This window comes from Tachyglossus aculeatus, chromosome X4 (assembly GCF_015852505.1).
Source record: "Tachyglossus aculeatus isolate mTacAcu1 chromosome X4, mTacAcu1.pri, whole genome shotgun sequence".
NCBI lineage: Eukaryota > Metazoa > Chordata > Mammalia > Monotremata > Tachyglossidae > Tachyglossus > Tachyglossus aculeatus.
Window position 1 is genome coordinate 12899362 of NC_052098.1, and position 12120 is coordinate 12911481.

General features: G+C 46.5%; 1 protein-coding gene across 1 annotated transcript in view; it reads right to left on the reverse strand.

The window, feature by feature from the left end:
- SMC5 (structural maintenance of chromosomes 5) overlaps nucleotides 1–8705 on the reverse strand; it is a 57914-nt gene extending 49209 nt beyond the window's left edge. Inside the window, exons 1-3 of the mRNA XM_038769900.1 lie at nucleotides 8557–8705; nucleotides 4594–4735; nucleotides 817–869 (exon numbers count right to left, since the gene is read on the reverse strand). Of these exons, the coding sequence (XP_038625828.1) occupies nucleotides 817–869; nucleotides 4594–4735; nucleotides 8557–8570 (209 nt within the window). The 5' untranslated portion in view covers nucleotides 8571–8705. The remainder of the gene's footprint in view (nucleotides 1–816; nucleotides 870–4593; nucleotides 4736–8556) is intronic.
- Between the last annotated feature and the right edge of the window lie 3415 nt (nucleotides 8706–12120).

Below are 12120 nucleotides of genomic sequence, written 5' to 3' on the forward strand. Positions count from 1 at the left end.
TGGAAGCCCAGGCTATGAACCTGCCCAGTTGCCTCAGGGCTTCCCCACAGATTGACAGAGCAAACTAATAATGAGGGGGGTATTTATTAAGTACTCACTATATGCCAAGCACCTTCCCTATCCCACAGGGGACTCAGAGTCCAAGGGGAGGGAGAACTGCTGAGGAATTCCCATTTGATAGAGGAGGAAAGGGAGGCATAGAGAAATTAAATGACTTGCCCAAGGTCACAGAGCAAGCAAGCTGCAAAGCTGGGATTGGAACCCCGGTCTCCTCACTCCCAGGACTGTGCTCTTTCCATTAGACCACACTGCTTCTTCATGTCCAGTCTATACACTACCTATTTTGTAAGGTCAGCACTGAAGATCATGTCTATTTCTTTGGGTGGCACATCACCACACAAACTGCAAATTCTCAAATATTTAACAATGATGGAATGTTTTACTTGTTATCTTCTCTGGAAGCTTACCTAGTGGAAAGAAAAGACGTCGGCAATAGCAACGGCAGCTGAAATTATGCTTGCCAAAGGAGATGATGTACCCTTTTTTAAAATATGCTTTTCCTCTAACAAAATACTCCTTGACTCACTGGGGCAAAAACCGAAGCTTTCAATTGGTATTTCTTGAGAAGTAAGTGGTGTAATCAATCATAAAGAAAAATGATCTATATACTGACATACTATTTTAAACTGTTACCGTCAAAATATGATCCACATTGCTAGCCCTCGCTAAAGCCAACACCTGTAGTGCACTGCAGTCCATGAACATAAATTAAGAGGTTGAATGGAAAAGTGTACTTTGGACCTTTTCAATACTCACAATTCAATTTCAATCAGGCCTTTGATACATCCCCGCTTCACAAAGGAGGAAACCTATGGAACCAAAAATGTCAAATGAGTGGTTAAATCAGGTCCAATGGGTCAATTGAAAGGCAAATAAATTCAGAAATTATTACCATTATTTTACAGGGATGTACCCAAATGGACAAAAATGCTTTCACAGGCACCATGCTCCAGGTGCTCTAGGATCCCACAAAGGTACTACACCCTGACACTGATGGTTCCTGGGGCAGAGGGTGGAGAAGGGTTGGACATAGGAAATCTTTATTTTTTTAGGATATCATTCATTCATTCAATCGTATTTATTGAGCACTTACTGTGTGCAGAGCACTGTACTAAGTGCTTGGGACATATAGAGACTGTCTCTACCCAGCAACGGGCTCAAATATCAAGCAAGAGAGCTACGACAAGGCTTCATAGCTGGGTTCTAATCCCAGCTCTGCCAGCTGTCTGCTGTGTGACCTTGGGCAAGTCACTCAACTTCTCTGTGCCTCCATTTCCTCAAGTGTAAAATGAGGATTCAACACCTGTTCTCCCTCCTACTTTGACTGTCCAACCTGATTAACTTGTAGCTACCTCAGTGTTTAGAACAGTGCTTGACACAGTAAGCACTTAAATACCATAATAAAGTAAACAAAGGTTTTCAAAGGCCCCACAAATTGATAAGCTCCCTCCATAAGGACTAGCTGTTAGTTAAGCAGTTTTGGTAGCCTGCCATTTGGTTCAGATTATCCCCAACAGTGAGCTTCTTATCCTTCAAAGCAGCAGAGTTCCTCAACTAGTGTTCTGCAACATCCATCAAGCGTGACACAGACTGGATGAAGGCATCTACCCTTTCCTTATTTCTTGGTTCAGTGTTTCTATCTCTCTCCCACCCTAACAGGGCCTTCAAGCTCAAGTTACTCATTCAACTGAAGTACTACTTACAAATGGACTTTAACTTTCTTTTAAAATTTGATGATCCTGAATGTTCATTATGGAAAATGTGATTCGAACCTGAAAAATCACTAGACATTACTAAAATTCATAGATGTGCCTTAAAAGGGGAAAAAAACCCAATATCTTGAGGGGAGAAAAGATTGAGCTACTGTTTTAAAGAATAACATTTTTTTCTAGTGTCTAAACTAATTCAAAATGCCTATTTTCTAAAACTAAATACATGTACACGCCAATTAGGATGGACGCACTGGTCTGGCATTTGAAAGAAATTAGGTAGGACCTAGGTAAGGGAATCAGACTGTGACCAAATGACATTTGTTTTAACCCTATTATTGGGACACTGGGAAATCACATATATAGGAAAAGTGAGGTGAGGGAAAATTCAGTATGGCTCTACTTGAACATCTGCACTACTGACACTCTCTCCCTGCCCCACAGCACGCATGTATATATCTATAATTCTATTTATATTGATGCCTGTTTGTTTTGATGTGTATATATATCTATAATTCTATTTATATTGACACCTGTTTACTTGTTTTGACATCTGCCTCCCCCTTGTAGACTGTAAGCCCGGTGTGGGCAGGGACTGCCTTTACTGAGGAATTGTACTTTCTAAGCGCTTAGCATAATGCTCTGCCCACAGTAAGTGCTCAATAAACACGACTGAATGAATGAATGACACTATCAGATTCATTCATTCATTCAATCGTATTGAGCGCTTACTGTGTGCAGAGCACTGTACTAAGCACATATCAGATGTTCTCATTCACTTGAGGTTTGCAAGATGAGGAAGCAGAGGCTTACCTAAGGTCTCACAGTGAATAAAGTGGCAAAGACAAGAATCCTGTCAACCTCAGTATCCAAAAATATATTCATTCAATCGTATTTATTGAGCGCTTACTGTGTGCAGAGCACTGTACTAAGCGCTTGGGAAGTACAAGTTGGCAACATATAGAGACAGTCCCTACCTAACAGCGGGCTCACAGTCTAGAAGGGGGAGACAGACAACAAAACAAAACATATTAACAAAATAAACAGAATACTAAATATGTACAAGTAAAATAGATAGAGTAATAAATATGTACAAACATATATACAGCTGCTGTGGGGAGGGGAAGGAGGTACGGCAGGGGGATGGGGAGGAGGGGGAGAGGAAGGAGGGAGCTCAGTCTGGGCCCCCCACTATATCTAGTGCTTGCAACTATTTCCATCAGAAAAATAAAACCACAAGTGGGCTTGGGACAGAATAAAAAAATACTGAAATAGATCTTGAGCTTGCTAATGAGCAAACAGTTTCACGGGCAAACGACGAGTTTCACTTCTGCTGAAAGGTACCTGGCACACTCAACGAGGCTGGCATGCGGAAACAGTTCTCTCTCAGCTGCTTCAACCACTTATGAGGGGCTATGCTCCATGTGTGGAACAGGCCAGGTTGTTCTGATGTCAAGAATGGGGCAGAGCAGAGCTCCACAGTCCCGCCTCCACCAGCCCTGCCCTCCAAGGACTGGCTGAGAACCACACCAGTCTCTCCATGAGTGGGGAACTGTACAATCAGCTAAAAGACAGGTCAGTCGATCATCACAGTTTCTTGAGCCCCTCGGTGCAGAGCGTCTTCCTAGGTGCTTGGGAGGGTATCATCCTCACCGACAGTAATTACTGCATGCTTACTATGTGTGGGGCACTGTACTAAGAACTTGGCAGAGTACAACACAACAGAGTTGGCAGACATTTCCTGCTCACAACAAGCTTACAGACTAACAATGAAGACACCATCCCTGCCCCCATGAAGCATCCAACGTGGATCGGCCTACTCTAAGTCAGAGAACCCCCTGAAGTACAAACCGAAGTCTGGGAGCCCTGCATGTTGATTGTGGTCTGGCTCCCAACTGGTTTCAGACTGGGCTCTGTTCCTGGCTCCACTCCCAAACTTCTGCATCCAGATGCAGCCTAGCCCCAAACCAGAGCTTGGGTATGCATGGCTGCTGCTGCTGCACACTCATGTCACTCTATCAAATTTGGGGGTAAGGCCGCTCAATAAGCCAGGAGCAAGAGAAACCCCAGCCCAGCACTGACACAGAGCCATGTACCCCAGATTCCCAAACCTATTTAAGCCTCCCATAAGCTCATTATGGACGGGGAACCCGTCTGCTAATTCTGTTGGTTTGTACTCTCCCATGCACTTAGTGCAGTGCTGTACACACAGTAAGCACTCAATAAATACCACTGATGGATTCCCGAATGGGAGTCTCCTTGAGGGGAGGGATCATGTCTACTTACTCTGTACTCTCCCCAAGCCCTTAATATAGTGCTCTGCACCCAGTAAGGGCTCAGTAAATACCACTGACTGAATGAGTGACTGCAGCAGGGAAGCAATCTAGCCTCATTAGATCCGTGACAAGGCTGTTGTTGGGCCCCCAAACCAGCAAGTTCAGTCCCAAGCGCAGTAGCCCACCCTCCCACCCTGAACCTGGGGTTTACCTGGAAGTTTGAGGTGAGCAGGCTAAAGGCAGAGAAAGCAAGGGCAGGTATTAATCTCAATAGACACTCTAAATACAGGTTGGGTAAATATTATGCGCTTAGCTATGTAAACATGGAAACTAACTTTCAAAATCCTGATGTTTGTAAACACAAGTTCAATGTTCTCCAGACTTCTATTGCCTATAAGTGATCTAGTAACTTCTTAATCCAAAAGGGCAATTTAAGGGCTTGTAGTACTCAGAAGACTTTTATATCTGTTCAATATGTGCGCCTGACCCATAGGAAAAATAATCAGAAACCGATATGATGTTAAAAGTACATGATGATGTCAATTTACCTTATCTGCTCGTCCTATGAAAGATGGTTTTCCTCCCAATCCAAGACAAATAGCACAAACAATGCTGGATTTTCCTGTTCCATTAGCTCCAACTATCATATTCAAGTGAGGCCCTGGAGATACTTCACAAATATCATATGTTCTGAAAAACAACATCCCAAGATCATTTTCAGCCATTATGAAACAAAACAGACGTGATTCAATGACCACGTCCTAGATGGCACCAAAAAGTGCCACAGCGACATGCAACATTTTCACCCTCCAAGTGAAGGTGAGACAATGTGGCCTAATGGAAAGCGCATAGGCTCAGGAGTCAGAGGCCAAGGGTTCTAATCCCGGCTCTACCACTTGCCTGCTGTGTGGCCCTGGGCAAGTCACTTGACTTCTCTGTGCTTCAGTTACTTCATCTGTAAAATGGGGATTCAACACCTGCTCTCCTTCCTATTTAGACTGTGAGCCCTGTGTGGGACAGGGACTGTGTCTGACCTAATTACCTCTTCCCCAGCACTTAGAACAGTGCTTGACATATAGTAAGTGCTTAATACCACAATTATTAAGTGCATTCTCTGGTAGGGCCTGACCACCTCTGAAGGTGTTTACGTAGAGACCAGGGTAGAAGGGGCATTTGATAATGCCCCTGTCATTCAAGGACCAACCTGGCTGAAATGGAGGGGGTATAGCAGCCACAAAGTTTGCTCAAAATGGCATAAACAAGGGCCCAAGCAAAGCCTACCACCTGGGCAGCACTGAAGCAATGAATAAAGCCAAAGAAATCAAACTGTTCAAGGCGAATCATAATACACAACTCTTTCATCAGACGTCTCTATATGCTGCCAACTTGGACTTCCCAAGCGCTTAGTGCAGTGCTGTGCACACAGTAAGCGCTCAATAAATACGATTGATTGATTGATTGTTGGGTAGGGACCATCTCTATACGTTGCCAACTTGGGCTTTCCAAGCGCTTGGTCCACTGCTATGCACACAGTAAGCGCTCAATAAATACGATTGAATGAATGAATGAATGTCCCGGTAGATATGGACTAGGGTAAAGCAAACACGGTTGGAATATACAAAACAAAGGGTTCCAAACATCTTCTTGCCCAGGGGAACAACAATCAATTCGGAGGAACAAGGACAACAACTGAGGTAGACCCAGAGGGGTTTGTTTTATTATAAAGACAGACAGAGGGCTACTGATAAAAAAATTGTGACATCAATTCTTTAAGATGCGACACATCCTACACATTTAATGTCACAATGATCTCACACTTTGCTGACAGGAATACAGATGCCACAAGCAAAGGACATAGGCCATAAAGGATTCTGGGAGGAAGTGGAAAATGGGTTTCTAAAGAGTTTAACGTCTTATGGTATAAAGGGATTTGAATGCGGACAGAAGAGGAACATGATTGTAACACAGAATGCACTCAAGGAAACTGGAAATCCCTGATTTACACCCACCCTTGGCACTTCGGTACATATCATTATTCAATGGTATATCTGATCATTTTGATTATTCTGAAACTTTGTTTACAGCTGCCTCCCCTTTGTTTACGGCTGCCTCCCCAGTTTGAATGTAAGCTCTTTCTGTGCAGGGAAAATATCATTTTGTTTTGTACTTTCTGAGCACTTAGTGCAGTGGACGGTACCCAGTTGGGTGCTCAATAAATGCCACTACTCTGACATTTAACATTACCCAGAGCTCCTGGAAGAGATGAACATCAACTGCATAACAGGAATCATATAGTAGTCCTTGGGGTAAACAGACATACCGGGGTTACAACCTCCCCAAAAAACAACATGTATCATTTAATACCTTGCCCCCCGACTCATACACCCAACTGGGCCCGACAGTCCAATCAAGCCCTTCAGTTTGCTAAATCCCTCCCTTAACCACCCCTCCACTGGGGCAGAGAGTAAGCAATGCAAAATGAACGAGTCACCATCATCAATGTTATTTCTTGAGCACTTACTGTGTGCAGAGCACTGTACTGAGCACTGGGGAGAGTAATAATAATAATGATGGCGTTTGTTAAGCGCTTACTATGTGCGAAGCATTGTTCTAAGCGCTGGGGGGGGGATACAAGGTGATCAGGTTGTCCGTCGTGGGGCTCAGACTTAATCTCCATTTTACCGATAACTGAGGCCCAGAGAAGTTAAGTGACTTGCCCAAGGTCACACAGCAGACATTGGGTGGAGCAGGGATTAGAACCCATGACCTCTGACTACCAAGCCCGGGCTCTTTCCACTGAGCCACGCTGCTTCTCTACGGCAGAGTTAGTAGGCACCTTCCCTGCCCACAACGAGCTTACAGTCTAGACGGGGAGATTTTGGAGGAAAACTCCATCAACAGGATGCCAGATTCCCACGGCACTAAAGAGCCCCCTGCGCTGACAATCATTTAGAAACAGATGGTGCAGATATCGAGTTAACCGCATCAGGCCAAAGGTCCTACAAGATCAGGAGCTCCAGGGCTACTGCGAAGACCACTACAATGGAAGCCCTGGCCCTTGAAAAGTGGTGGATGGACAGAAAGGGCAAGGGACTCAAATAGTCTGGCCCCTTGCTAAAATCTGCAGGTCGCAAGGCCAGCCAGGTCTGCCCCATGCCCAAACCAGTCACCCGGCTGCAGACCAGCACAACTGGAGAAGCAGCGTGGCTTAGTGGAAAGAATCCAGGCTTGGGAGTCAGAGGTCATGGGTTCTAATCCTGGCTCTGTCACTTATCAGCTATGTGACTTTGGTCAAAGCACTTAACTTCTCTGTGCTTCAGTTACCTCATCTGGAAAATGGGGATTAAGACCGTGAGCCTGACGTGGGACAACCTGATTACCTTGTATCTACTCCAGCGCTCTGAGCAGTGCTGGCACATAGTAAGCGCCTACCAAGTAACGTTATGATCATCAACTGGAGGACATACCTTCGGACCTTTTCAATCAATCGATCGTATTTATTGGGCGTTTATGGTGGGCAAAACTCTGGAGAGCCTGCATGAGCTGGAACTAAAACCTCTTGCCTGGAGCAGCTAAGGACTGAATCCTCCCTAGCAGGACTTGTTATTTTACTTATTGGAATAACTGTCAGTTGTTTTATTGTACCACTGCGATCTCAGTCTTTAATCTGTAACTTTTTTATTTTGGAACTTCACTCTTGGTATTGTTTGTATCTGTCTTCACCCAATTGGACTAGGAGCCTGTGGGGTTCAGGACCTCCGGTGGTTCAAATCATCTTGTATTTATCCCCTTACTTACCATAGTGCTTTGCAGTTGGGGCTCCCTCTAGACTATGAGCTCCTCGTGGGCAGGGAATGTGTCTACCAACTCTGGTAGACCTTACTCTCCCGAGCCCTCAGTTCAGTGCTCTGCACACGGTAAGCGCTCAATAAATACCACTGATCGGATTTGGGGGTAAAATGGTTTAAAAGTGCCCCAGGAAGACAAGGGGCGGGGCGGTTCCTCTCCCTTTCCCCGTGAGTGAGAAGAAATGGGGGAAAACCAGGACCCCTAGGGCAGCACAGTTTGAGTGAAGCGGCCAGATCTCTCTGTGAAGAGGGGTAGTGACCAATTAAGAGGGAGGGATGTCGTGGTTTAAGAGGATTTGGCCCATCTCGATGAGGAAATGGACTGAGAGACGGGAGAGTGGTTTGTGTCACCTGAATAGCATGAGGTAGTGGACAGAGCCCGGGCCTGGGAGTCAGAAAGTCACGGGTTCTAAGCCCGCCTCTGCCACTTGTCTGCTGCGTGACCTTGGGCGAGTCACTTCCCTTCTCTGGGCCTCAGTTTCTTCATCTGTAAAACGGGGATGGAGCCTGTGAGCCCACTTGGGCCAGGGTCCCCGCCCACCCCCCCACCCCCGTTTGGCTTGTACCTACCCCAGTGCTAACAGTGCCCGGTACACGGTAAGCGCGCTTACCCAATGCCCTAGCGACAATCACTATTCTCATTATCGTCCCCCTCACACTTACAAGAAGTTCTCCATGGCAATGCGGACGATGGAGCCATCCACGAGCCACTTCGGGGGCAGGGGGCGCTGGGCCCTGGAGAACTGGCCCCATCCCGACGACGACGAAGATGAGTCGACGACTTCGGGGGCCTGCTGCTTGCGGGAGCTCGGGTGGGCGCGAGGCTCCTCCGCGGCCCTTTGCCCGGCGCCGCGCTTCCTCTTGCCCGGAGTCGCCATCAGCCGGCCCGCCCGCCCGCCAATGGTTACCGGCCCGTGAGCGCTCCCGCCCGCGCCACTCCGTCCCGCGCAGAAAAAGCGCGGCCCCGGGGCTCGCCGTGCGCCTGCGCCGCCCCGCCCTGGCTCCATTGTCCGGCCCGCTTTCGCTTTCGTCGGAACTACGACGGCCTCCCGGGGCGACGCGACGGAGGGGGAGGGAGCTGAGGCGGGCCGGACCCGACCCGGGGAGGGTGGGAGGACTCGCCTTGCCCATCTGTCATCATCAATCGTATTTATTGAGCGCTTACTGTGGGCAGAGCACTGCACTAAGCGCTTGGGAAGTACAAGTTGGCAACATATAGAGACAGTCCCTACCCAACAGTGGGCTCACAGTCTAAAAGGGGGAGACAGAGAACAAAACCAAACATACTAACAAAATCATCATCATCAATCGTATTTATTGAGCGCTTACTGTGGGCAGAGCACTGCACTAAGCGCTTGGGAAGTACAAGTTGGCAACATATAGAGACAGTCCCTACCCAACAGTGGGCTCACAGTCTAAAAGGGGGAGACAGAGAACAAAACCAAACATGCTAACAAAATAAAATAAAGAGAATAGATATGTACAAGTAAAATAAGTAAATAAATAATTTAAATAAATAAATAGAGTAATAAATATGTATAAACATATATACATATATACAGGTGCCAAAGGGTTGTTGACGTACAAAACTCCACCTTCCCGGGGGAAATGGAGGGGGAGCGTTCTTATTTGGGAATAGCAACAGGGTCCCTAAATACCTGAAGACAAAGGTCAGGAAAGCCCAAGTGCCTTGGACTAAATCCCACAGAAAGCCGAGAGGATTAGGACATGTGGGGAAGGCCGAGTTGACTTAAGGATCTCGCCGGTTCTCAACTGCCACCAGCCAGATTCTGCTCAAAGGGGTCTAATAAGCTCCCCGTGGGCAGGGAACGTGCCTACCAACTGCTGAGAAGCAGCTTAGCTGCTTCTAATAATAATGGTACTTGTTGAGCTCATGGGTTCTAACAGTTCTCTGCTGTGTGGCCTTGGGCGAGTCGCTTCACTTCTCTGGGCCTCGGTTCCCTCGTCTGTAAAATAATACTAATGATGGCATTTGTTCAGCGTTTACTAGGTGCGAAGCGCTGGGGAGGGATACAAGATGATCAGGTTGGGCTCACAGTCTTAAGCCTCAATTTTACAGATGAGGCTCAGAGAAGTTAAGTGACTTGCCCCAGGTCACACAGCAGATATGTGGCAGAGGCGGGATTAGAACCCATGACCTCAGACTCCCAACCCCGGACCCTTTCCACTGAGCCACAATGGGGGTGGAGATTGTGAGCCCCACGGGGGACAGGGATTGGGTCCAACCCGATTTGACTATGTCCACCCCAGTGCTCACTACAGCGCTTGGCTCATAGTAAGCGCTTAAGAAATGCCTTCATTACTATTATTATGTCATCCTGGCCCTCCCCCAATTATAAATCGGTCATATTGACTGAGCACTTACTGTGTGCAGAGCACTCTTCTAAGCACTCGGGAGAGTACGGTAGTGCTTTGCACATAGCGCTTCATAAATGCTATCATTATTATTACGGCAGGGAATGTGTCTGCTCATTGTTACATCGTACTCTCCCAAATGCTTAGTAGATAAATACCCAATGCTCAATAAATTCCACCGAACAAATGGACAGAGTTGGTAGATATCCCTAATCAGTGGTCCAGTCCTTCTCAACTACTTTGCAAACTCACTCCACCCTCCTAGGCACCCTTTCAACATAGCAGTCCACCAGTCAATAGTGTTTATTGAGCGCTTACTATGTGTAGAGCACTGTTGAAAGCGCCTGAGAGTGTATGGTACAAACAGAATTCGCAGATACGTTCCCCGCCCAAAACGAGCTTACAGCCTAGAGGGGGAGACAGACATTAATGTAAATAAATCATTTATAACATATCCCTATTTTCTCTCACAAACACCCCGAACACATCCCCCTAAGCAGCATGGCTTAGTGGAAAGCGCCTGAGCTTGGGAGTCAGGGGTGGTGGGTTTTAATCCCGCTCTGACACGTCAGCTGTGTGACTCTGGGCAAATCACTTCACTTCTCTGTGCCTCAGTTACCTCATCTGTAAAATGGGGATGAAGATTGTGAACCCCAAGTGGGACAACCGGCTAACCTTGTATCTAACCCAGTGCTTAGAACAGTGCTTGGCACATAGTAAACGCTTAACAAATACTATCATTATTATTATCTGATTCCTAGTCAGTGGGTTACTACCTGCCCACACACCCCCTAGAACTCTGTTTTTCTATGCCTTCTGGCATTCAGTATCACCTCACTGTCACGGGCAAACTCCCCTTGATCTTGGACCTATTCCTGCCCTTTTAACTTCATTTATTAATAATAGTAGTATTTAAGCACTTACTATGTGTCAAGCACTGTACTAAGTGCTGGAGTAGATGCAAGATAATCAGGTCAGACACAGTCCTAGTCCCACATGGGGGCTCACATTCTAAGTAGGTCCCTTCAAAGCCCTACTGAGAGCTCACCTCCTCCAGGAGGCCTTCCCAGACTGAGCCCCTTTTTTCCTCTCCTCCTCCCCATCCCCCCCGCCCTCCCTCCTTCCCCTCCCCACAGCACTTGTATATATTTGTACAGATTTATTACTCTATTTTACCTGTACATATTTACTATTCTATTTTGTTAATGATGTGCATATAGCCTTAATTCTATTTGTTCTGACAATTTTGACACCTGTCTACATGTTTTGTTTTGTTGTCTGTCTCCCCCTTCTAGACTGTGACCCCGTTGTTGGGTAGGGACCGTCTCCATACGTTGCTGACTTGTACTTCCCAAGCGCTTAGTATACAGTGTTCTGCACACATTAAGCACTCAATAAATATGATTGAATGAATGAAGTAGGAGGGAGAACAGATAGTGAATCCCCATTTTACAGGTGAGGAAAGTGAGGTGAGTGATTTGCCCATGGTCACATTGCAGACAAATGGCAGAGCCGGGATTAGAACCCAGGTCGTCTGACTCCCAGGTCTGTGCTCTTTCCACTAGACCGTACCTTGCTACTCTCTCCAGAGGTAGCCTCACCTCTTGTTACCCCTAACTCAACTTTCTCTTGGCCAGGGAAAGTGTCTCACAAGTGCTTAGTACAATGCTCTGCACACAATAAGTGCTCAATAAATACCACTGATGGATTGCCATTTGTCTCCCAATTTCCCTTCCAGACCATTTTGCCCCTCAATTTCTTTTACCTTTACATCATTCAAAATCCACATCTTCCACCTCTACCACCAAGTAGAGCTATTACTGCTCTCTAGCACCTCCCTCTGCATTTCTG